Source organism: Pelmatolapia mariae, linkage group LG18 (genome assembly GCF_036321145.2).
Source record: "Pelmatolapia mariae isolate MD_Pm_ZW linkage group LG18, Pm_UMD_F_2, whole genome shotgun sequence".
NCBI classification, from domain to species: domain Eukaryota; kingdom Metazoa; phylum Chordata; class Actinopteri; order Cichliformes; family Cichlidae; genus Pelmatolapia; species Pelmatolapia mariae.
In genome coordinates, this window is record NC_086243.1 from 17,980,910 (window position 1) to 18,007,186 (window position 26,277).

Consider the following 26,277-nt stretch of genomic DNA (forward strand, 5'->3'; position numbering starts at 1 on the left):
AGTAGTCCTTTTAGCTTTTAAACGTTTCTCCTAGTGAATTGTATTCTGCAGTAGCTATAATTTGGGGTTCCTTGCTGTTGTGGGCTATGGTCTACTGAAGACCTTTTATAATGTGAAACATATGGGACTATTCTTGTGGAGGACTTGCGTCCAGTAGTCCAGAAAGCTTCAACAGAGATAGGGCCTACCTTTCTGTTTGGGGTGTTGTACTCGTGAACAAGTATTCGAGAGACACGACTGATTAAGAAAGTTTGTCTTTTTTCTTTCTGTCTGTCTTTTGAGCTAGAGCTGCTGCATGGTATGTGCAGCCTTAAGGCTATGATTCTCAGGCAGCCATTGTTGATGACATGCACAAGTGTCCTTACATGATGGCAGGTACAGCTCCTCTTCACCTGAATATTGCTTTCCTCCTTTCCCTCCAGTGAAGAGTCTACATCTTCCTGCATTTACACCCTCTTGCAACTAGTTTGTGAGTTGTTGTGAGCATTTTACAGGCTGAACTCTTCCAAGATTTGGTTTAATTTAGAGTTGCATGACTAATATCTAGCCCTCCAGGCGAAAAGAAATGAGTCAGAAACACAAAGAGTTATTATTATTATTATTTTGCATGACTGGTAACAGGAGGCACTTAGAAAGGGCTGGCAGAGCAACACATGAATGGGGATCCCGATAGTGTAGTTTGGACAGGTGGGTTGGCAGAGGGTTGGGACTGTGTACTGTAAGCAGAACACTGTGATCCCAGCATGAGACAGAGCAGTGGGGCATTTCATTTTGTCACAGCACCACTCTGTACATGTGCAAGTCATTAAACAGAGAGGAGACCTGGAGTATGAAAGCAATAAAGTGGCAAAAATTGTTTTAAAGAAAAAGAGAGGGGGTGCGGGGATAGAAAAAGGGAGAGTGCTAACGTAATCCATTCTGGAGCACATTCCACGCTGACCCTGGGATTGAAAATGGTAATTAGGGACTGCTTTAGGAGCCTTCTGGGTGCACAGATTTGCTCAGAGCCAGGGCTGTCATTTTTATTTCCTTCAAAATGCCTCGTGAAAATGTGAGACAAATACATGCTAGAGTTCCAGAGTTACAAAATAAACGTACTAAAAATACTCTGCATCCACGTCTGTGGCTTTTTTCAATAGTTCTCAGGGCTTGTTTATTTCAGTCCTTCAGCAGTGAATGGGTGTCAAAGCCACAGCATAAACATACAGAGCCCCTGACAGGAAAAGGCCAGAACAAACTGTGGCCTTGTCCTTCTCTGGGCTCTTAAAGCCTGTCATGTCTCTGTGAGCATGTTATTCCACAGCATGGTGCCAAACTCACGCCAAGTATGAATACATGGCGGTTTTCGAATGGTGAAGCTGATGGTATCAGAGTTATTAGAAGGCTGTTAGATGTAATCGCTAAATATTATCAGGGGACTCCAGCCACACGACAGAGGGAGAAAAAAACAAATGGGTTCTGCTTGCTGGAGAGGGCATGAAAAAGTCTTTTGTACGGGACAAAGAAAGAATTAAAGCTAAATGCAGTGTAGGAAAACATTTTTGTCCGGCAGCAGCCTGCAGGCAGCCAGACTTCCTGAAGCATTTTATGGCACTTTAGGTGTTACTCAGGTTTGCAGACAACAGCTTCGAAGGCTGTTAATCTTTCCAAATTCTCCCAAAGAGACAGCAGTGTTATGCATGTGTACCTGCTTTTTCCATAGGTATTTAGTAGAGGACTTCTGCGTGCTGGGAAGTTTTGAGGTTTATCACCTCAACTTTGGCTGAGGCTGCGCTCACTCCGTACCAGATAAAGCAAGCTTGATTTTTTTTTTTTCATTTCAGTCCCATCATTTCAGTTTAATTGACCTGTGAAAATATTCGAGCTGTTTCAAAAATGGAGGCTGTTGCCGCAGCATGTCAATCACAGGACTGAAGTTTGAGCCAACAGAACCAATTTGGGAGTGCGAATGGGGGAAGGGATGCCCTGATTGCTTTCATATGTGCGCTGTTTTTTTTTGTTTCGCTCCGTCTCATCTTGTTTCTTAGTGATTTGCAAGCTATCTGCTTGATTATGCTTTGGGTAATTTAGTTAGGTAATACCGATTTGTTTTGGATTCTAAGAATGGCTTGTAATACAAATTTGTCATATTTTCAATTGGCTTTTACAAGCAAGATAATACATCCAAAATTAAAATAATGCATTGATTTGCTCAGAAAATCACATGTCCTGCACAAATTTTAAAGCTTAGGGTTTATTTGTCATTGTAGCAGTGATGTTTTCAGAAAAAAATAATATGCAGCATTCACCCTAAACTTGAAAATTACATTTTTCTTTCTTTAATCTCAACAAGCCTATTTCTTCTGCTAGTTTGTGCACATATTACGTTACATATTAAATTCACTAATGGAAAATCCAGTTAGGGATGCTTCAGACAGCTTAATCACAAAGTTGCACATAAATCAGTTTAGTTGCTGAGGCTCTGCAGAGTCTTATTATTTGTGAGTGACAAGCATGTAAAGTTTTTGCCAACCCTTGTTACCACAATAGACTTTAAAATAAACAGCCATGAGGTCATTGCTCACATGATCAGGCTGTGATTTAACCCACAGGGCTTGCCCATGTCTGGATACAAAGACGGTCCTCATTGGTTTTTATGCCATATTCCACGATGCCGCTTCTTTTATCTCATGGTTCACCTGCTCGTGCAGAGTGGAAGATTCCATGTGGTGGCCAGGTGACGGGTGTGGCCCATTAAAGAGGCCTTCATCCCAGCACGCTTCACCGTACTCTCCTCAACATTTCATTACTCATAAAGGAATGTTTGATTAATTCATTTTCAGCAAGGTTCCAGGTAAGAAAGGCATTTGGAATGAGTCCTAAGTGATGGTCATGCGTGTGTTAACGTGGCTGACAGCAGCAATGCAGCCTAGTCAAGCACCTACCTGCAAGGGTTGGAGCTTGGGGAGCCAGACACACCCTAATCCCCCAACATCCTGACCTTAGTAAACCTGTTGCAGCTTGTTCACCGTAAAACCTGGCAACCTCGAATCTCTCTCCGTCTCCCGCACTCCTCTACCAGCCTTGCTCTCACAGTGCCATGGGTGGGCTCTGGATTTGAGTTCCTTGGTACTGCTTATTCTGTCTTTGTGAGCTAATGCTGTGCCTCAAACCAGGAACAAAAGCAGTCAGTGCAAATTAAAGACCAATTATCTTTAGTGCGTGCTGGGGCAAGCTGCTCTCGGTGGACTGAGTGAAGGGTGGGAGAATTGAGAGGAAAATGCTGATTACTGCAGTGCCGCTGCACATGAATGTTTCATATGAAAAATCGAATACTACTTAGAAGTTCTGTCACGTGTTATGTAATTTTTTTGATACTGGCTACATTTGCACATCTTTAGAGATGGGTTCCGCCCATTTGAACTGGGTGGAAACCTTTCCTTTTTCACTCTGTTTAGTCTTATTCAATTTGGTGGTATAATTAAAAATTTATTAGTTTTTTGTTGGAAAATGTGCAGATTCTTTTTTTTTTTTTTTACGTTTGAACAAAGCCAGACTAAAGCTTCATTTTTTTACTTTATGAACTTAAAAGTTATGTCTCTAAAGAAGAAGGGAACACGTTAGAGTTATGCTTTAAAATACAATTATACTACTTCTTGCAGAAAATGGAGCCAGTATCATTCTTTGGTTAAGTTGATACCTTTTCCACACAGTTAGCACAGTACTTTGACACTTTCAAAATATTACGGTGCCTTCTTCCCATTGCCATGCGCTTGACGCAGAGCCTAAGTCCTGGCCTTTCTGTTCATTAATTTCCCATTAGTCAACAGTTTTTCCTTAAAGTCACTAGGGAAATAAACTAACCCGGTCATTAGCTTCAACGACCTGAGGACCTGAGCGCCTCCTCCACCAACACACACACACTCACAAAAACACAGCACAGTCCCTACCAGTGATGACCTCTTCACATGGCCTCTTTCATTCTGCTCTGAGGGTTCATTTAAGCCATGGCTACACTGTCCCTGATTTATGGCTCCCTCACTGTGCCCCTTCAAAGTGATGGGCTGTAGCCTGCAGTCGTCTCAGAGTTAATTAATGGACGCATTCTCGACAGGATCGTTTAATCACAACAAACAATCGGGTTCAGTCAAGAAGAGCGATGATGATATCTTTGGCAGCTTTAGCAATGTGCTTCTGTTTTTGTGAGTGTGCTTGTGAAAAATTTAATATTTGGAAAAAAAAAAAGATTCAGATTCTGTTGAACAGTCTCTTACAAATGCAAGACAGGAGGAGTATAAATCATTTCTTAACCCGGGATTTGGTTTCATTTACAGACAGTTTTCTGTTTATAAAATTTAACATAACACAGTTTTCCAAAAAGAAAAAAAATCTAGATCTCAAATCTTAGTTAATTAACTCTTCACTGATAGGAAATTAAATTGAAAGACAGACCAGTACTGGCTTTAATTTAGAATGTAAGAGCACATGAAGAACGAAAGAAACAAAGCTTAAGAATTGAAGACTTTAATTCATCAAAAATGTAATTTTTGGAACGATTTTACTCCCTTTTAATTTGAAAATTTCTTGTCACAAGCAGGAGACAGAATTCCGTAACCAAGCTGGACTTCAGTCTATAAAGACTTAGGTTTTCCACACTAACTTATGACTATGAGGTCAATTGGCAACAACTTGCTACTCTCTTGCTGCCAAGCCGTACAGAGTGACAAAGTGGACGTACTAAGATACCGAGATAAGAGAGCAAGAGAACAGTCTGTGGGATGTGTTGAGTAGCAGTGGGAGACTGGCTCTTCCTAGACCACCATAGCAGGAAGTTCATGGCCATGAGGTCACAGGGACACGCCGTCACTCAGGGATTTACAGAAACTGGTTTCAACCGGAGTTCTTTGAAAGTTTTCTTTGTCTTTGTCATTGTTGCTGTGGATCACTGACTGCGGTTCCTAGATTGCTCATGTCCAGTCTTCTCCTGTGTGTCTTTTTGCAGTCCAGAGAAGTTAATTATCTGTCATGCTCAAAAGGTTAAAAAGATTGTGATATGTTGTATTGTCTAAGAGAGTATAGTATCTGTGGCACACACTGCTGACCGTTGCTGTGTAAACACAGTATGCTGTGTCATACAATCTGGCATTGAAGTCATTCCCTAAAGTTATCTATGAGAACATGTACACAATGACAAAAACTGAGGACTTTGACCGTCAAATATTGACTTGAGTCATCTGCAGTGCTGTGAGACTGAAGGGCTTTTTCCTCTTGTGTCTCTGCTTGGATATTTTTTTAACAGGAAAGCCAAAGATTCATAATGGAGGAGGGATATGAACTCGACCTTACGTATATCACAGAGCGTATCATAGCTGTGTCCTTCCCCCGGGGGTGCTCCGAGGAGATCTACTCACACAACCTGAAGGATGTCACGCGTATGCTCAAGTCCAAGCATGCAGACAATTACCTGGTCAGTGCCGGTCCATTTGCTGCTCTCCCCTGGAAATGTGCTGTAACTGTGTTAAAAATGTGTTGAAAGGTGGTGGGCTTTCATGTAATGTTGACTTGATCCCAGAGTGATTTCATGCATTTGTAAGAACTTTTGTTAAGGAAGAATGCAGAAATCTTAGAGACAACATTTTAAGACGTGTGCTTTGTTGTGTTATGTTTTCTTTAGATCATCAACCTGTCAGAGAAAAGACAAGATCTCTCTAGAATGAACCCAAAGGTAAGGCATCTGGCATTTACTTCAAATAGCGCAACTGTACACCTCTGTCAGTCTACTTGATTAACTCAGATATTATTGATTTGTAAAGCATAGGGACAAAGGATGAGTCTTGTGGTTGTGAGAGATAGTGTGTGTGTGTGTGTGTCTAATGGTGTTGTTTTTAGACCCTGGATACAGGTTGGCCTGACCTGCATGCTCCACCTTTGGATAAGATCTGCACCATTTGTAAGGCCATGGAGAGCTGGCTCAATGCTGATCCGCTACATGTGGTTGTTATACACTGCAGGGTGAGCACCTACAGAACCTTTATACAAACATAATATTGTAAAACATAAACAACAACAACAACAGTTTAAGACTAAGTGTGATTTGATCAGATTTGGTTAACATCTACTGAACAGTCCACCAGCTGTCATGAGAATGTGGTTTTACATGTTTGCTGAATCTGGGTAAGTGCAAACCAGTGAAACGAGAAAGAAAAACACAAAATAAGCAGAAAACAGTTATGTGAAATAAACAATGTGGTTCTGCAGTGTGGTTCAAAAGTCTCAAGGCACCTGTTCATTTTTATGTTTTGCTAGGGAAATGGGAAATAGGTACAGTGATTTATTGGAATATGTGCAAAAATGCTTGGAAATACAATATATAGACAAACAAATAAACAAAAAACAGAGTTTGTGCAGTTCTTACAAACTTGAATGTCAGCCTATTGCTATGACCACCTTTATTCTTTAACATAGCCAGAATTCGATTGGGGAAAATTTCTTCTAATTTCTATAACTGGTCCTCAGAAATAGTTCTACAGGCATCTTGAAGGACATTCAAAGTTCATTTTTGGATGTTCTCTATCAAGATGATCCCAAACTGTTTCAGTAATATTGAGGTCGGGGCTCTGGGGAGGTGACTCCATGACTGATAGTGTTCCATGTTGTATTTTTCTATCCAGGTTTGCTTTTACTGCATTTACAGTTCTGTAAAGCATAATCGGATGCTTTCCAGATGGTATTAGATAATTGATGAAAATCTGATGAATCAAAATCTGATGGTATTTGTCTGCAGTCATAATTTCATCAATTTTGATAAGATCCCCAACACTATTGGCTGAAATGGAGCCTCATACCCTGAAAATACCTCCACCGTGCCTCACAGATTGCTGTAAACACTCACTCTACAGCAGTTTGGCCACCTCCGTATAACAGATGACACTAAAAATCTCAAATTTGCCCCTCATTTTCTGTTAGGTTGTTGTGCAATTTGGCACACCTCAGCCTTTTTTCTCTGTTTGCCTTAAGGGCTTCTTGACTGCCACCTTTCATCCACAGAGACCATTTCTGATGAGGATTTGGCAAACAATAGATGGATCAACTAAAGGGCAGATGTTCTGCTGGGGATAGTTGTTTTGTTGTTTTGGGGTTTTTTTTTTTAGTCTATTCTATTTGTCCTCCACTTGTCTAGTTTCTGTATTTCGGCTATGAGCTCTTTGGAAAGTTTCTTATTTGTGTAAACACTATTAATTTATATATAACTGTGTTATCTCTGGCAGTTTGCTAATAATAAAGTATCTAAAGGTAAAGATCTTTGCTAAGTTGTTTGATATGTGTAGACACTACACTGGTTCACCCCTTAAGTTGGTACATTTTTACGCTTGAATGATTCTTAGGTCAGTGTTAAATGTGTTGGCAAACAAACACAAAAACATTCATATGAAATAGCTAAGTACACGGACTGGATGACTGGATTGAAATGAATAAGCAGCAAATAGCCAAAGGAAAGCTTTGAAAGACCTCCAGAAAGCCTGGAGAAATGTTACTCAAGACTACCTTAAAACATTTTATCTTAAAAACAACATTTAATCTTTACAAAAAAAAAGTCTGGCTCAGTGGAAGCAAAATATAAAAGAAATGAGAGGTGACTCATGACTTTTGGACAATACTGTTCGTTTGGCTGGAACTTGTGTTTATGAAGACTGTGGGGGGCCTTTTGGCTTTGGTTTCATTTTTAGTAAGACTGCTGGTGCTGCGTGTGTAGTGAATCATCTCCTGTTTTTTTTTTTTTTGTGTGTGTGGGTTTTTTTTGTTTTGTTTTTTTAGGGTGGCAAGGGTCGAATTGGCGTTGTCATCTCATCGTTTGTGCATTTCACTGACGTGTCAGCCAGGTAACCAACACACTTCTCATGTTTTGTTACTATAAATGATGTTTTTTTCTTTTTGCTCTGAAGTCATGATTCATCATGCTATGTGCGACCACTCACTTCTGGTGGTGAAGCAGTATGAACAACAAACCACAACAGTTCACGAAGACTTGATATGTTGTGTTTTTGTAGACGATAAGCAATGTCAAACCAACCACGAGGGGTTTATTCACCTCCTTTAATTTTGGGTTAAGGTGAATCAGAAAGTGAGTCAAAAGAAAAGTCACTTCTCTCCGATTCAAAGAAAAGCCACATAATTTAAGCAATGAATCACCCCGTATTGAATTGCGTGAATCAACTTAGAAACATGTTAGTTACTTAAATGCCTTCTAGCCACAGTGTCAGTTTCAATGTATTTTTTTATCATGAAGAAAACTGATTATAATTTTCTGACCAAGCAAGCAAATTCGGAAGTGCCGAAGGTTTAAGTAAGGGCTGATATTGACACGGCCTGCTGATATGGCATTGCATAGATTCTTTCTGCACACAGCAGACAGTGTGGCATGGCCATATATTGGCTCTTAATTCAGACAGTCTGTGCTTTTCTTAGCACTTACTTCCCACTGAGGAATACCATTGCAGTAAGGTGAATGTGAAAGACAGGGGGCAAAAGAGAGGTGGAGAAAGAGATAGGAAAACACAATGGGACAGATTTACAAAGGAATAGATTCCGGGGTGGGGGGGAGGAGATGAGCGAGATGGCCGATGACAGTAACAGAGCTTTGGTGAAAGGGCTCCAGAGCCTGTTGGTTTTAGGTCTGTCTGAATAGCCAAGCTGCGCACACACTCTGGCCTCTCTGTGTCCTCCTCTCCCCCTCTGTGTTTACTTAAAGCTGGCATTCCCTTCCTCTCTGTTGGAATCCTCTGTTTCTCTGGTTACTTTCCCTCTTGTCTATGCATGTATGCATGCATGTGTGTGTGTGTGTGTCTCTGTGTATGTATGCATTGCCTTAATTGGATGTTACAGTCCACACTATTCAATTATAGAGGAGAGTATAATCTTTCTCTTGAGTCATAATTACCTAAAGCGTTTTACGTGTCTCTCTCTTTCTGTCAAAGTGCTGACCAGGCGTTGGACCGCTTCGCCATGAGGAAATACTACGATGATAAGGTCTCAGCTCTGATGACACCTTCACAGAAGCGGTAAGACCCAAAACATAAGCACGCCCTTCTGTTTGGTAATAAAGCTCTAGCAGTGTGTTTGGTTCCTCATTGACCCACGTCTCCATCCAAACAATCAGATCCCAGACCCAGCTGATACCATACAATTCATTCAGTCCCCATGCTGTTTGTTTACTTTTTGAGCTGACAGCTAGTCATTGTTTATCATTTTAATAGGATCCCATGGTAACCTGATGTAATCTTAAACCTACATATCTCGCTCACACTCATGGCTCTTGGGCAAAACTGGTTTATCATTTCTGTCTAGTCTCTGTGCTTATCAGTGATAAACAATAATGACGACAGTTACTGTTTTCTAGAGACACTAGACAGCAGATTCTGATTTATTTCAACAGAGTTGTGCTGGCTGTTTTCTTTTTTTTTTCCACATATTTAGCATAAGCAAAGCTGATGTGCCATTCTCACCTTGCAAAAAAGCAAATAAGCCTGTTTTTCTAAAATGCTGAAGTGCTGTCAGGTTTGGAAAAAATATCTTAGCGATGTCACTTTACCTGTGAAAAATACATCTTTTTTTACAGAAAGGTCTGTAATAGAATCAGGGGTATTTACCAGGCAAGGTCAATATAATGAAAAGATATTATCAAGTTGCATTATGGGAGTTGAATGAGCCAGCATTTGGAGACTGACTGTAGTGGCTAAACGACAGGATATCTTGGCTTCAATGAACAATGACATTGTTCTTTTTATATCTCACTTTTCAGTCCCCCTTCGCACTGAATATGTAATACTAAATCACTGAAGCAATACAAAGTCTTGTGTAATGTTGATATCCACCTCCGCTTTCCTCTCAGGTATGTTTGGATCCTCAACAGCCTGCTAAGCGGATCCATGAAGATCAATGCCTCCCCCTTGTTCATGCACTGCGTCATCCTTCATGGGATTCCAGATTTCAACTCCGCAAGAGGTTAAACACATATTGTTTATCACTGTATATAGTTTCAAAGAAAATACCATCACTTCTAGCATGGCACACAGAAAGGAATTCAGAGACAGCCACATCAGAGTTCGAGGGGTAAACAAAAGTGGAGTCTGATTGGAACCGTGTCTCTCTTTTTCCAACTCTCACAAGCATGCTCAAACAGATAGAGGTTGTTTACATAAACAGAACTGAAGAAATGAACTTCCCAGTTCCCAGTGAAACCATGGGAACACACACATGCGCATTTTCGTGTGTACACGTAAATTGCTGTTTTCACTAATTTTACTGAAACAACAAAAAGGTTTTCATCACATCGTGGAGCTCAAATCCCTTTCTCACAGCAGCGGCTTATCACACTTCAGCTGTGAGCAAAACAAGCCAGGAAGCGTCTCCTGAATATTTTAGCTAACTGGCTTCTCGAGGTCTTGATAAGAAGGAACCTGTGACTAACATTTTGAAAACACTTTGTCCTTTTTTTATATATAGTATGCTGTCCTTACATCAAGGTCTACCAGGGAATGCAAGCAGTGTATTCATCTGGAGTCTAGTAAGTAGCTTACACATGTGGTACAGTAATTTGAACATTATAGTTTACTTCAAAGTATGTTGGAAGGCTTTAAAGCAGTTTTCTGTTTTAGTTAGTTTAATGTTAATTTGAATTAGTTACTGCTTTCTGTAAATATCTGTAATTGCTTCCACACTCTGGCTCCATGCGACAGACTTCTCTGTTGTTTTTGTTTAAGTCACATTGGTCCAGGCCACAGAGACCGTGTATGCATCATGCTGGAGCCTGCGCAGCTCCTAAAAGGGGACATCATGGTAGGGAAAAAAACAAACTGCGTTTTCAGACGTTGCGAAATCTGTGCTTTTGTAGTCATCGTGACATTTGTTTGTTTTGTCTCTTGTAGATTAAATGCTATCATAAAAGTGAGGTGACTTCAGAGCGTGAGGTTATTTTCCGGGTGCAGTTTCACACGGGAGCAGTACAGGGTTACAACCTGATGTTTGAAAAAGAGGACATGGAGACTGCCAACAAAGGTAGACCTAGAAAAAAAATCCCATGAACAGATCTCATCACCCCGCTGATAGTAAACAGCAACTCCTCTACTCTACACAGCATCTGCGAGGTTCAGCTTGAACTTAATTTAGACATGCTGCTTTTAGACCAATAATTTGGTTTCCCCAAACATGTTACAATTACCGAGAGAGCTGCAAACTAACAGCAACTTTCATCTTACTGGTTCTGGCTCTCATTTATGCACTTCTCTCCTTTGTGCTGTCAATTCAGATCCCAGATTTCCAGATTATGGTAAAGTGGAGCTGGTTTTCTCCGAGGGACCAGAGAAGATCCCAGGTAGACTTCTAACCCTTTATCTTTATTTAAAATTACTATAGGGAGTAGTAGGAAAATTTGAAAACCAGATACAATGTTCTCTTCTACTTTTCCGTGCTGTCCTGTGCTCTGGTCTTCTCCCTCTGCCCCCTGATGAGAAGGGAAATGTAGTGTGAAGTGTGTGCTGACAGAGAGGCAAAGAAGCACAGCATGTGCTGCAACAGAGGCCCCACAAACTATGTGGGGCCTCTGTGCAGGTCTGATATACAACGAAATGTATATATTTCTATTGTCTGCTCTGTTTCTGATTAAGTCTTTTGGTCATCAGCCATATTGTGGTGGCACTTTCTATTACAGCTTGGTAATAATGTGGTTCCTGAGGGGTAATCAGAAGGTAATAATATGGAAATAGCAAGTTATTAACACTTAAATACCAAGTATACCTAGTAATAACTAGGTAATATGTTCTGTCAACAGTGGTTATACTTGAGTAATATTAAACCTAATTATGTAAATCATAATTAGGAAAGAAGTGTGGAAACAAACTGTGCATTGGTTGACAGCACTACTTAGTAATAAAATAGGGCTATAAGTTATATAATTACAATATAATCACCTTCTAGCAATAACATAGTAACATCTGAGCATGTGAATTTTTATATACTGAAATATACTGAATACTAATATTAGTTGATTTTGCTTTGTTTCTCCTCTAAGGTAGCAGTTTAAATATTGTTTTTGCTGCTGTGGCTAATGACGTGGACAAAGAGCAGTAGTTTATGTGTAATAACCAGCAATCATGAGTGTAAAATACAAAACTTCACATTTCTAGTAATATTTCCCGCATTTAAACCTAGGACTCCAAAAATATGTCAGTATTTGCTAAATGTAAATAAATAATAATGACTCAAGCGTGAATTTATGCTATGCAGTGTAGCATTGTTGCTACACTAATAGAATACAGGCCATGATTCTGACAAGATTTGGGCAAATGCAAGAAAAAAATGAGCACACTTTAACATCCTGACCATATGACAGCTCAGCTTAGCTGCCTTTTAATAATAAAACAATTTCTCTGAATATGAATTTGCGTTTTCATTCGTAATAGCATTCAGCATGTTTGAAGTTACATATGCTACCAAGGTTACCAAGCTGTAATAGAAAGAGCTACCAATAATATTTTTGCTGATGATTTGCGGTCTTAAATAAAAACCTTAAATTTATTTTATCTTAGTTTGTAGTCATCCCACAAATTAAATAAAATTGTTTCTTTAAAAATTTTCAATAAAAATGTTCAGAAATGACATGGCTTTCCTGCTATCAGATTAATGAGAAGGGTCAGTGCTACTTTCCAGTCACTTTACAATATATATGACACTACAGCCATCTAGCTTAACATAGCATACAAACTGGACAGTAATGTTTTTTTTGTTTGTGTTTTTTTTTTTTATTCCAGGTGCTGACAAGTGGAAAAATGGAGGAGATGTTATTGTGGACTACAACACAGCAGATCCTCTAACTCGCTGGGACTCGTACCAGAACATCTGTGATGGCGAAGGTACTGTTGTGGTCTTTACGTGACTCACGAGACTAGTATTCATCCAACTTTATTTCCTTATCATTTTCCCAGCTTTCAGTGCGTTCTTTCTCTTTTACATTTACATCAACACATGCACCCTTTTTTTTTCTCTCTTGGTTATTAACCCCCCCTTGACAGGGCCTGTTGTGCATGTTAGTGAGTGGCTACAGCGTGGTCGCAATAACATCCACGCACAGTCATCGCTACATGTTATTGGTGTTTCTATAGGAGTGGGACAAGTTATGACATTTTCAAAGCTAAACTTTCCTTTTAGACTCCAGGGTGATGGAAATGGCATGGAGTGTATCTGTGTGAGGGAGAGGGAGGATTGTTGTTGTACGCAGGAAATGCTGGGTTCAAAGGAAGAGCAGTCAGTTCTCAGGAGATTTCTGTTTTGTTGTTTCATGAAATGAAAGGCATGCTTTAACCCACTCACACATACACACTCTCACTACCGCCCACACACATTCACACACAGACACACGCACATATATATATACATTCACACACACACACACACAGAGCCACCCTGTCGGGGCGTCCCGTCCTAGCTGTGGTTGTTGCTCTCCACTCGACCACAGAATTCACAACAACCTCCCAGAATAGAGCAACGTGGTAGTGGCATTAAAACACAGATCCACCCTGTTCCAGAATTCATTGAGTGTTTTTATAAGCTAAGTTCAGCATGCCTTTTTTTTTTTTTGTTGTTGCTTTTTTTTGCTTTCATTTGAAATACTCCAATAGATTTCTTCATGCTCACTTCTGGGAATGCAATAAAAACACAACCACTCAAATTTAAGAATTCATCAAAGCACAGCAATGACAACAACAAAGAAGCATTTTTTTCTATTGCCTCGATTCCCGAGCATTCATGTGGGATATTTACAGCCTTATTTTTCTCATGTAAACGCTAAATTTGAGAAGCAAGACTAGGAGCTTTGTTGGAATTCTACATCCACTTACCACCCCGTCTTCTGGCAGGACTAGTTTACCTCCGCAAGGCTGTCACTCGGAGCTTCTTCAGGAGGAGGAAGTCTAGGAAACGTTTGCCACTTTAGTGCTAATCTTTTGAAAAGAAAACCTCATTTACTTCAGTGGCGTTTCTTCAATCGTCAGTGTGTGTTTATCCCCTTGTGTGAATTGATGGCTAACAAATTGTTAATTCATGAAAGGTTGTTGACTTTTTTTTTTTTAATGTATGTGGCTGGCAGTGTTGATTTTTTTTTTTTTTTTTTTTTTTAAATAGAGAGGGGGATACCCATGGAAATGTCTCCTCTTTGCTGTAAATAATCCAGTGTTATCAGCATTTTTCATTGGACCTTTTCCGTATTTAAATGCAGCTCTGTAAAATCTGGTCACAGCAACCAATATATAATGTCCTAATTATAACATAGAATACAAATAGTTCAAAAATGTTAGTCCACATTAAATGAAAGGAGATCCTGTTGTTGATTAAATGGTTTTGAAAAGGTTTTGAATGATACTCTGAATCAATGAGGCTTTGATACTTGAAATCCTCTGACAAATTAACTAAAAAAAATGGATAGATGTCTTTTTTAAAATTTCTTTTTAAATCATAGATGGTTACATTTTGTTTTTGTTTTTCTTTTGAAGTGATGATTTGGACTTGAGGGTGAAGTGTCAAATTAACTATGGAGAAAGCTGTGTTATTTGCCAAATTACATTCACTTTATTTTAAAAATAAGCTACAAAATGCACAAATCCTATAAAAATGTTTAAAAGGTCAAGTTCAGTGACATATTAGTTGAGTGTCTAGTGTTTCTTTCCTCTGTAAAGTTGAGCATCTTAACATGAGATGGGAGATTGACTCATATTTGGAAGAAGCCTCAAGTGGCCATCGCATGAACTTTAATTTTCAACACTTGTGCATTGGTTTTATAAAGCGTGGAGAATCTCAATTTAACTAAGTATATTGAATTTTAGGAAAGACTAGCATCAGATATACACCTATAAAATGAAACCTTTGACTTAAGCCACTGAAAGACTGTATCTCTTCTGTTTCTGATTACTGTGTTGACCATGTCAACTCCAAAACTAAGAAAATAAAACTTTCCTCATGGTGAGATACTGCTAGGGTTCAGTATTGTTCAATAATAGTCATTATTTGTTCATCTCTTTGTACAGTGGAATTTAAAGTGATTCCCTGTGTGCAGCAGTATACAGATCGTAGGCACATGCAGAAGGCTTGGTGGAAGCAAATGAGGATGCTCATCATCATTATGTGTTTGACTCACATTTTTGGCATTCGTGGGGTGCAGGATGGTAGTAACTGAGAAGGAATGGAAAGGGTTGGGTAATTGCATAGGCATACACAACCAGACCTCCTCCTGTGATACAAAAGCAGCTGGAAGAGCAGTCCTGGTTTCGCTGCTTTCGTGCACTGTAATTGGTAGATTATTCAGAGACTGACCATACCACAACAGCCAAAATGATGAATGCTTGATGTAAATGGTTTGACTGATTTTCTTAGGTTTGCTACCTAAAAACACGTTTGGTGAACCATCTATGGCTTTCTTAATGTCAAGATTGGTAAAACTGTTTTGAAAACAATGCGTGAACCCCGTAATTGGGTTTGAGGCACATCTGTTTCTTGCCTGCATTGTACATGAGGGAATCGGGCGTGTAATTTCACGACACACAAGAGTAAAAGAAAAACAAACTTGGCTGCCACTTTTCGTGAAATTTGCCCCGAGGTCCCTGCAGACGCTAATGAAAAGTGTCTTTTTGAGGAGCGAAAATTTCTTGAAGTACAAGAATGTTGTTTTCATTCTTTGATCTTCTCTGGCCTGCCCTCTCTCTTTTCTTTCATTCCCTGATTTTTTTTTCTTCCCCCTCTTCTCTCCCCTATGGGGTAGTCCCCTAAAACAGGGCAAGAGGTTGAGGCGGGCTGGTTTCCTCCAGCCCGCCTCAGCTCCTTAGTCCCGCCTCACTTGTTTACATTCCTCTGCCCTTATTTGGAGAACTCAAGGTCCCCCCTCGCCACCACCCCAGCCCTCCCTCTTCCCTTGTATAGAGTGCAAACACCTTCCTGGCAGTGAAAGAAAGCAGGGCCAACTTACTCGAAGTCTCTGAATTTGCCCCTTACGATTACCTGCGTGTTAAAAGCAATGTCTGCTCCTCTGTGCATTCATCGCCTGTTCAGCTCTTCAAGTTTTATTTCACCGGAGGCTGGGATTGTCTTGTTTGCTTACCTGGCAGGGACAGTGAAGGTAAGAGATTTTATTCTGCAGCCAAATGGGTGGCCATGAAGGAGGAGGCAAGGTGTGGCGGGGTGGTGATGATGAGAGGGATTGATGAAGAAAGATGGCTAGTATTCAGATTTAGAGGTTCAAACCCGCTTAAACCTTAGTAGAAGGAATTTCCACTAAGAGTGGGGGGAAAAATCCCAGCAGCACATGCCTGAAAGCAGTTTTAAAAAGTGCATTTTGTGTGATGGGGGGGGGAGAAGCCATGCAGAGAGAGGGAGGGGGGCTTTTATCATGCATGTCTGGCATTCAAATCCTCTGGTTGTGGATTGACTGAAAAGCAAGTACTTTAAAGCAGTAGGCTAAGGAAGAATTGTAGGAGTCATGTTCCCTGCTCTCTTTTGTTGTAGCAGAGGGAGAGTGACAGTGAGACGGTAGTTCTGCTTACTTGGCAACATTGTTCCCTCACCCTTGGAATTCAACTCCAGAACTCATTTTGCAAGATGTCTAGCATGGCTGAAACCAGATTTTTCTATTGTCGTGCATGCCGTGATTTAGCTCGGCCTTTCAAAATGACTGACCTCTTGAGATTTATCTGTTACTTCTGAGGATTAAGGAGCTTGTTTGGACATATGCTGAGGGTCAAGGGGCAAGAGCGAGGGAGTTGGGTGGCTTCATCACAGCTGGGTGAGGAATGCAGGGGTCAAAGAAGATCCATAGCTATCTGACCGTTGCAGCAGCAGACAGAGGACTTCACATCTCGTATATAATTTATATAATGAAGAACACCTTTTGCCTGTTATACACGCTACTCTACTACTGCTACTACTAAACAAACACTCTAACAGTTGGCCTATTGGGAATGGATGAGTGGAATATCTTTAGTTGAAGTAAGTTTAGATTACAGAAAAAATATGTGGTTGAGCCTACATAACATTACACTTTTTTCCACACATCTAATTTAATGACTTGTCTCAGTTCAGTATTATAAGTCACATCTCTCTCTTCTCGTACTCTGTGTTGTAGACTCTGTTGTCATGGTCATGTGAGGCGTGAGTGTTTGGCGTCTGTAGTGAGTCTTCTCGTTAACAGAGTCTTCTCTTGTCTGTGGTTTCTTGTCCCATTTGTGAGTCTCTGCTGTTTGTGCGTCTCTGTGTGTGCCCATACCAGCTGACTGTATGAAGCGCCGCATCTCTTCTGTTTTGCAGCACCACGATCTCAAGGCCTAACACAGGACAGGACGGCAAACAAGAGGAGCCCCACCAGAGGAGACGTCGCGCTGGCCCAAGGGCCGCGCACAACCTCCGCAACCTCTAGCCCTGACCACAGTGACCACGCTCTCTCTGTCAGCAGTGACTCAGGCTTATCTAGCACTTCCCTGTGGGCGGACAAACCCACACCTGTCGCCAGCGCTACCACCACCACCTCCGTCAAAGCTAACCAGGGACCAAGTCAGCAGGAAAAGGTCCAGCTAAAGCGCCTCCTGAGTGGTTTTGGCCTTGAGGATTCATCACTGGAGGAGATGACTGACGAAGGCTCTAGAGTGGGCGTCCAGCAGGTAGTCCCAGCGCAGGTGCACATCAATGGAGACCCACAAACCCGAGAGAGGGAAACAGACATTCTTGATGATGAAGTCATTACAGGTCATGATCTGCACAGTGTGGACAGCTTAGGAACCTTGTCGTCATCGTGCCACAAGAGCAGCCAGAACTCCCTGCTGTCAGATGGCTTTGGGAGTCCCGGAGGAGAGGAGCAGCAAAGCCAAAGCCAGCACCACATCCACCATGTCGCACCTCCTCCTATCGAGGACTATGAGAGATCCTATGCTGAGGCTAGAAGGGGTTTTCTGAGCTGCAGGAGCAACTCTATAGCCTCCTCTAATCCCAGCAATGCCCCTGTGCCCCAGCAGCATGTCTACAGACAGGGAAGCTATTCCACACAGTCCTGGGTTCGGCAGCAGCAAATGGTTGCAGCGCAACACTTTACCTATATGCCAGAGGATGGAAACGATGCAGATCGATTCCATGGGAACAAGCAGGGTGGTAGTCTACCTAAAGCAGGCCTGCCCGCTGAACCACAGGGCCTTACCAGGGACTCAGCAGCAGATCTTATTAGAAACGCAGCACCCCACAAAGAACAGACATCGATAAACAACAACAATAACAACAAACGGGATGAGGAGTTCAAATCTCTCACGAAGGACATCGACAACTCCATCGACCAGCTCAATCAGCTGATCATGGACCTGGATCCCACGTTTGTGCCGAGCCACGGCAGCTCCATTAAGAGAAAAGGTGGAACACCGGTTAACGGCTCAGTCGGCAAATGTTCAAACGGCATCAACCTCAGATTCAGCGATAATAACTCAGCAGACCTGAAAAGCACACAGCAGACAGGTAAGATAGTCAGTCTGGGTGTGGTGGTGGTGGTGATGATGGTGTTGATGTGGTGTTGTCCTGGAAAAAATGTGTGACTAACCTCAGACAGGGAAGTTGTTTGCCTTGATACAGCAAATAAACACAGAAAAAATATATATAAGCAGCAAGACCTATTTTATCCTAAGTTGTTTTTCTCCAGCACCATCAGCTTTTCTTCCACTTCACTCAAGAGCGAACATAACAAAGCACACCTTCTCTCCCCTTCCCACCTGGCGTGTTTTAGTGGCAGAAATAGCAGGGTTGTTGCCAGGTTTTCAGATGTTTTCAGATATTTTCTGAGGAAAGAGTGCTGTCCTGACTTGTTTTTAGCTGTGTGTTTAGCTATCTGAGGGCGGGATCAGTGTGGTACATGAAGACAGACAGAGCAGCTATCGTCCTCTCTTCTGAACCTTACCGTCTCAGTGTTTGTTAATAGAGATTTCATCGTGTGCACACAGATATGTCCACAATCAGTGACTATCGTGCACTGAAAGCTCATTGTTGTGTATAGATGTTCAAAGCACCACATTTGAAATGTGCACTTCATTCCTTCATTTAACATTAATCATCTTTATTGCGTGCCGGTTGTAGTCAGCATCACGCTTCCATCTTTTCTTTTGAGTTCTTATCCATGATTCTGAGATGCTGAAACATCTGCTTTGATTGTTGTTAGACTTGCTGAGCAAACACGGGTTATGCAACACGATGGCTATAGTATCTACAACGATAAAGTTATTTCCTCTTTCTTCAAGTTGAAACTGATTCCTGGAGTCATGCTGAGGTTCTTGAAAAGCTGCAAAAGGATTCACATTATCTCCTTCCGTACCTCTCTGCTTCTGTCTACATCTGTAAATTTTAATAGAGCCTAACATTTCTGATAAATATATTCAGAAACCAGAAAAAAAAACACAGAATTTTTTAAATTAAAATGCAACATTTTTATTCATTTAGTGCAATTTTAGTAAAAACTAGTAATGCAGAGGTAATTCAGAAAGCTATCTACGTGGATAAATCACAGCATGTATGCGTGGTTGTAGGAGGGAGGCGCAAATAGGGAGGCCTGAGGAATTTCCAGAAGAGAAACAAGTCAGCCCGCAGGCGATGTTTCTTTCCGTTTGATTCAACAGGCATACCTGTCTGCACATATCCACTACATGGGTGCACCATTCCAAGTTTTAAAAAAAAATGCCAAAGGCGCTAACTTTTCTAATTTGCAAATAACCTGTGGGAAGCATAAGAGTGTTTGTTTATAAAAGTTCTTCACGATATAGGATGTCTGTTTAAAGTTCATGCTTTGGGCCTTGTTTTTTGCACTTTCGAAGTTGCATCTAGGATCTATGCAGCTAGACCAATCGCGTCTTTTTTGCTTGTGTTCATCATGTTATTGCTTGTAGCTTCCATGCTGTTATTCTTTTAAGCATAACACTACCTGTTGCGCCTTTTAACTTCGTTAAAAGGTGTAAAAAGAACATTAGGGCTATGGAGAGAAGTTATGTTTTTTCATTTTGTGAATGGAACTGAATAGGACATGCAGATTCCTTGCTTTTATTTTTGTTAATTATTTTTTGCTTGCTTATAGTGTTAACTAAAAATGATCATCTGAAATTCATTATTAGCCTGTTCAAGTGACAAGCAACATGAGAAGGCATTCATAAACATAATTCCAACATGGCACAAACGACCTTACCGGTAATTGTCTAGGTATCCCTCCACAATACTGTAGATAATGTATTATACTTCCCATCCCATCCTTACTCTTGAAGCCATGATACATTACAGAAATAATGGTCGACATAGTACATTTTTCCACCAACACGATCGGACTGTTTTTTGTTTGGTCATTAGCAGAGAGTGCTTGCTAGCGCTGTCCTTAGACGTTAAACGTGACGAAACTATTGAGGAAAAAACGCCGCGTATATATTGTTTATCATGACTCTGGTTTTACGTGGCCTATCAACACAATTTAAAAACTGGTATATATCACCTTGTTGCTTTGTCATCTTAAAGTGGTCATTTGATTGGCTTACCACGACTACTTTATTCTTCCTCAGTCAAACAGCAGCACTCATGCGATTGTTTTGCCCCCTAGCTCCAGGTGTTTTGCCAAAAAGTGATCATCTGCCAGAAAGTGATTGCTGTCCGCGGGAGCGCGCGCAGCTGCTTAAAGCTGTAGCGCCCAGATTACTTACATAGTAAGCTACTTTCTCGTTAGTAACGGTAACGGCGCTGTAACGATAGGAATAGTAATTAGTTAGATTACTGGTTACTGAAAAAAGTAACGCCGTTATTTGTAACGCTGTTATTCCCATCACTGTGTTGGTTTAACAGTGGTTTAACAAGCAGAAAAAATAATCTGAAAATGATCAGCTACAAGGACTAGAACATAAAGGGGGGGAGCAGCCAATGTCCAAAGAAAAGCTTTAAAAGACCTTCAGAAAGCCTGGAGAACTATTCAAGACCATATTAGAAATTTGGCGGCCTAGAAGGAAAAATATAAAGAAATAAGGGGTGGGTCAAGAGTTTTACAAAGTACTCTACATAGACCTGCAGTAAGAAGAAATAATGCGATCTATGAATACAGCTCTGTCTGTGTCATCTGTAGATCAGACAAAGTGATTAATGAGGCCAGGCATTAGCATTCTTCAGGCCTGAGAGGTCAGAACTCACTGGGAGGGCTCAAATTAACACCCTGGTGCTGAGTAGCCACACTCTTCAGAGCAGTCACAACACTGAACACCCTTCACCCCGAATACACACTGAACACCATCTAGCTAGACCTCCGGCATTCCACAGCTGTCCACTCAAAACATTACACAAGTGGCAAACCTTTTCACTTTTGTGCATGCCCAAATTCAGATGTAACACATTCCCAAACTGTTCCACATAAAGCCAAATTATATTATGATCAACGCAATTGTGTTATCATAATATATAGTTATTCCTGTGCTATACTGTGTCTGATTCAATGAGTCTAAGTAAGATGTAATTAAAAACTAACAACATGAAGACTGGAGGTTCCATTAAACTGCTTTGATATTGAAGAAATTTGCCATTTGATTCATTGTAATCAGAAAAAAAGTGTTAGAAATACTGTGATTACTCTTTGTAACCATACTGCTTCAAAAAGTTTTTTAGGAATTCAGTTTAGACAAACCCTGTCTGCACTGTGCGTACTTTCCTCAAAGGTACCAAAGGTCAAAGCACCACTGTTTCTCATTGGTGTCTTTAAGGCACTTCACTTCCTTGAAAGCAGTGATGCATGTAAATCTGTTAACATTTAATGACCTTCTTGCTGCTGTCTACCTGTGTGTATGCAGCTGTCCAATCCAGTGAAGGACGAGTGGGCATAACACGGACTCTGAGTTGCCAAGGAAGGGACGTCATAGATCATTCAGGCTTCTGTAACTCAAGATGGGGTGAAACAGAGGAGTACAGAGGCCAGCGGAGATGTCCCCCCTGTGTGCCACAGTCCCAGGTAGATACAGCACATGTGTGCAGTATATTTAAATTACCTCTTTCCCTCTTAACTTTCAGTTCTGGTTATACATACGTGTGTAATGTTTGTTTCAGCATTCCATATTGTATCGAAGTGACAGTGCGGATTACAGATCCAACGGCCCAGATGTAGATAATAGTGACATACCTCCACCCACTCCTGCATTCCCCATCTCTCCACCAACACCTTATGGTGAGTACACTGCAGTTCAGTTTTCATACATGCTCTAAAGGCCTTAGGGAGATGTGTGCAATAATCTAGATGCCTACCACCATAGACGAATTCGAATAAGGATCAATCAACCCTCTGATACAAATGCAGTTTGGCACCCATGTGATTTCCACCTGTGTCTGCTTGTGCACTGTGAGAATAACATAATATTCACAGCAAGCAAGTTATAGTCTGTTCCCTGCCTGCTGGACACTTTACTCAGATGCACCCCTCACCCAATCCATTACTTCCAGGATTGAGAATGTGACTGATTTGTGTCATGTGTTCCATGTGAATACAGGCAGCGGTGGGCGATGATCCTACCAGCGTGGGGAAACAGCTTATTTTTCTCTGTAACTGTCTACCTATTTCTCAGTGCAGTTGATAATGTGTGTTTGCGACCTTCATTAAATGTCCCATGCTCATGTGCTTTGGGTTTTCAGTGAAAAACTTCTCAGAAGTGACTCACAACAGGAATACTCCATCTCCCAGCATGCAATCTTTTGGAGGCTACAGAACCGACCACGGTGGGTTCTTCAAAGTTCTTCAAACTGAGCTTGTTTTTTTTTTTTTTTTGTTCATTTTCTGAGAAATTAAAATGAAATGACAGAAAAACAACACAACCATGCAAACAATAATAATATATATGTATGTTTTTTAGCATGTTTTCATTACAAAAGAGACAGGACAGGCATTTTGGATTTTTTCTGTGTTACATTATAATAATGCTTGCATTGTTTTCTGTGCAATATCAGCAGTTTTGAGACAGATGGTAAAAGTTGTCTCGAAAGCAGGGAGATTCCTAACCATTGTCTGCCCTTCATGGTTGGTTTTTAAAGAATGTCTGCATGGTCACAACCTGCACAGAAAACCCCTTTTTTGGGACATAACTGTGTTGTTTTTTTATATTAAAATCTTTTTTTTTCTTCATGTTTTTCTTGTTTTTCTTTGGTCTTTATCCAGTGCAGAAAAAAAACCCAGACTGTGAGATTGTTTTTAGAGACGGATGGATGGAGTTTAAGAAAGAGTGCATTTATAGCACTTTGTTGCTACAGGCCTGGTGGACTTTCCAGAATTCTTAAATGTTACCTTTTTTTATATTTACTCTTTGTCATAGAGCTCTCTCAAACCTATGAAACTGATTTAAACGTCAATCTAAAGTGTGGTGTTTGATCCAATACAGAGATAAAATCCCTCTATAGATCAAACCCGTTTGTTTCCATAGAGATCTACAGTATGTCTAAAGGTTGTAGGTCCTGGGAGCAGATCTGTGCCCCTGCTGTGCCTCTTACTACCTCAGATATTCAGGCGAGAATCGCTGCATTCAGCCCTGCCACATCTCCATGGTTACTGTGGGTCAGGAAGCATGGCACAAGAAAAACAACTTCTCCTCCCCATGAAAGTGTCTCTGTGTACACAAGGGGAAATGGGGACAAGAAGAAACCAGTTACTCTTTCAGCTTTGCACCTCTTGTTTCCATAAACCCAGAGAAAACCTGCCTGCAAAGACACAGTTTGAGTTTTTGGGGATGTCAGTGTGCCCAGACTGACTGAAATAAAGCTTTAGGTAATTGTTGGTGTAGGCGTTTAATTTGTAGCTACCGTTAAGTCTTATTTGCTGAACACCTGGGTGGGTATAAGGCCATACGAACAGTTCTGGTTACATTTCAAGTACAATTGTAAGTATTTGTTACTTGAATGAACACCAACCTTTTTCCCTGTGATTTATTTCACGTGTTGCAGAAATTTTCTTTTAAACTTTTCAGAGCTGCTTTTTTTTGTTTTTGTTTTTTTTGCAGCTTTTGCAGCTTTTCTCTCCATACTTATCCCTGCTTATGTTTATGTTCTTTTAAAATTATAAAATGCATACCTTGACTCAGACTCAGAAATGTGCTTTCTAACATTCTGTATTTTGTCTTACACAGAACCCAGGGAATATTCAGAGATCAACCATTTCGGAGTGGAGAGTTTGCCAGACCCCTCCATTAACTGCCACAGGACACAAAGTTCCTCATACTCTGCCTCTATTGTTGGGAGCCTTCAGCAGACAGACAGGTAGAGCTCTGACTTACACAAAACCTCCAAGCACCCTTTTTTTTGTTTTTAGATCCTGTTAACACCAGCAGTAATAAAATGCTCCCTTAATCTGTTTTTGTTTTCCCAGTTCAAACAAGAACCAGCACTGGCCAGAGCATCCTGTCCTGAGCCACCACTCCTCTTTGAGTAGCTACCCCTCTGCAAGACAACCTCTGCCGCACTCCGTGTCACTGGACTATGGCCACCACTCTCCTCCCCTTAACCACCCCCACATCCACCCTGCCCCGAATGCTCACAGCTCTCCTCGAAGCAACCAGCGAAGCCGTATGGCTAACTATGCTCTCAACCGTAGTCCTGCTCAAAGCTTTGAGGAACAGGATGACTCATGTCTCAGCTATGGCGCAGACTGTCCAAACCTGGACAGGGATCTTTTACCCTCAATGGATGGGCAGAATCAGTTAGCACAAATGCAGCCTCCACTTCTGCCTGAAAAGAAGAGGACGTCAGATGGGGAGCATTCGCTGGGAACAGCCTCTCCAGCCCTCAGTGGATTCTCAAGTCCCCACAGTGGTAGCTCCCTGAGTATTCCTTTCCCTAACATCTTGCCTGACTTGTCAGCTCAGACGCCAGGCACAGCCTCACCTCTGCCAGGTAAGCTATGGTCTGCTAAAGAAACTGAAAGCCTGGTGGGTGTCATACGGCTTGTTGAGTGATTTTTGTTGTTTTCTTTGTCTATGTATTTTCCAGATGTGCTAGCCAACAAGCAGGTTACTGTAAAATTTGTGCAGGATACATCAAAATTCTGGTACAAGCCAGACATCTCAAGGGATCAAGGTAGGTGCCAAATGTAAACACTTTTTTTGTTAAGAAAATTCTCGAGCTACTTCAATCATTGTTACTCTCTCTCTTCAGCTATTTCAGTCTTGAAAGACAAGGAGCCAGGCTGCTTTATTGTGCGGGACAGCCACTCCTTCAGGGGGGCCTACGGTCTGGCTATGAAGGTGGCTACACCCCCTCCCTCAGTTCTTCAGCAGAACAAAAAAGGTATGGTACATGTGGGTGATTAAAAGACCGCATGACCACTTCAACATTTGGGACAGACATATTTGCTGGCTTTTTATGTCTGTGTGTTAAATATTGAATATTGAGTTAAAATAACTTTGCATAAGACACTGGAAGTGGGTGGAAGTGATTCTAATACAGAAATCCCAACAAGCAAAGCAATCCAACACTTAATTTTATTAAATTCAGTTCTGTTCAGTTCAGTTTTATTTATATAGCGCCAAATAACAACAACAGTCGCTTTAAGGTAAACACTTGGCAACAGTGGAAAGGAAAAACTCCCTTTAAACAAGAAGAAACCTCTGGCAGAAACAGGCTCAGGAAGGGGCGGCCATCTGCTGCGACCACTTTGAATAATCGTGCAAAGATAACCTAAAGCTCCCTTGGAATATGCAATATACTTTAAGTAGATCATTCGGGTCAGTTTGTATTTGTATTGTACATAACACATACACAACATACATAAATATCTCGGGGAAATAAACAGACATCACAGTATTACAGAATTTCATTGATAGTTAAGATATCAGAGATTGGCCCAGTGGTCTGGACAATCCTGGGAATGGTGCATAAGCACAGACAAAGCCATCTTCAGTTACAGCCCACTGTGCGCACCATCACAGTGGAACCTAAGAGTCCCTCTCTCCCTCTGCTTGTGAGTGAACTCCTGTCTTTCTGTTTCTCTCTCCTGGGCATCATCATCACGATGCCAAAGGGACCCCTATTGCCTGATACTCTTAGATGTACAGCTAACGTTTCACTCATTAACAAAAGATGTGCTGGGTCTGTAAGCCTGCTATAATCCCAGTGTCTTCTTGTGCAAGTGCACTTTCCCACATACTGTAACTCTCTTTCTGAGAAGTCTGTCAGTCCCACAACTGAAGTCAAAACAAGATTTTTGTTTGGTCATCGACTTCCTGGTTTGTTGGTTTAGCATATTTA

The 26,277-nt window shown here is 41.1% G+C and overlaps 1 protein-coding gene across 2 annotated transcripts in view; it reads left to right on the top strand.

Moving 5' to 3' along the window:
• LOC134616821 (tensin-3-like) overlaps positions 1-26,277 on the top strand; it is a 32,189-nt gene that overhangs the window by 714 nt on the left and 5,198 nt on the right. Inside the window, exons 2-20 of one of the 2 annotated variants that reach the window (XM_063461835.1) lie at positions 5,279-5,446; positions 5,654-5,704; positions 5,869-5,991; positions 7,795-7,859; positions 8,955-9,038; positions 9,869-9,981; positions 10,483-10,543; positions 10,740-10,815; positions 10,905-11,034; positions 11,285-11,350; positions 12,786-12,887; positions 17,323-18,510; positions 21,849-22,006; positions 22,102-22,219; positions 22,681-22,764; positions 24,162-24,291; positions 24,401-24,924; positions 25,021-25,107; positions 25,186-25,317. In XM_063461835.1, coding sequence (XP_063317905.1) covers positions 5,297-5,446; positions 5,654-5,704; positions 5,869-5,991; positions 7,795-7,859; positions 8,955-9,038; positions 9,869-9,981; positions 10,483-10,543; positions 10,740-10,815; positions 10,905-11,034; positions 11,285-11,350; positions 12,786-12,887; positions 17,323-18,510; positions 21,849-22,006; positions 22,102-22,219; positions 22,681-22,764; positions 24,162-24,291; positions 24,401-24,924; positions 25,021-25,107; positions 25,186-25,317 — 3,442 coding nt within the window. In that variant the 5' untranslated portion in view covers positions 5,279-5,296. The remainder of the gene's footprint in view (positions 1-5,278; positions 5,447-5,653; positions 5,705-5,868; positions 5,992-7,794; positions 7,860-8,954; positions 9,039-9,868; positions 9,982-10,482; positions 10,544-10,739; positions 10,816-10,904; positions 11,035-11,284; positions 11,351-12,785; positions 12,888-17,322; positions 18,511-21,848; positions 22,007-22,101; positions 22,220-22,680; positions 22,765-24,161; positions 24,292-24,400; positions 24,925-25,020; positions 25,108-25,185; positions 25,318-26,277) is intronic. The other variant, XM_063461836.1, reaches the window with a different exon arrangement.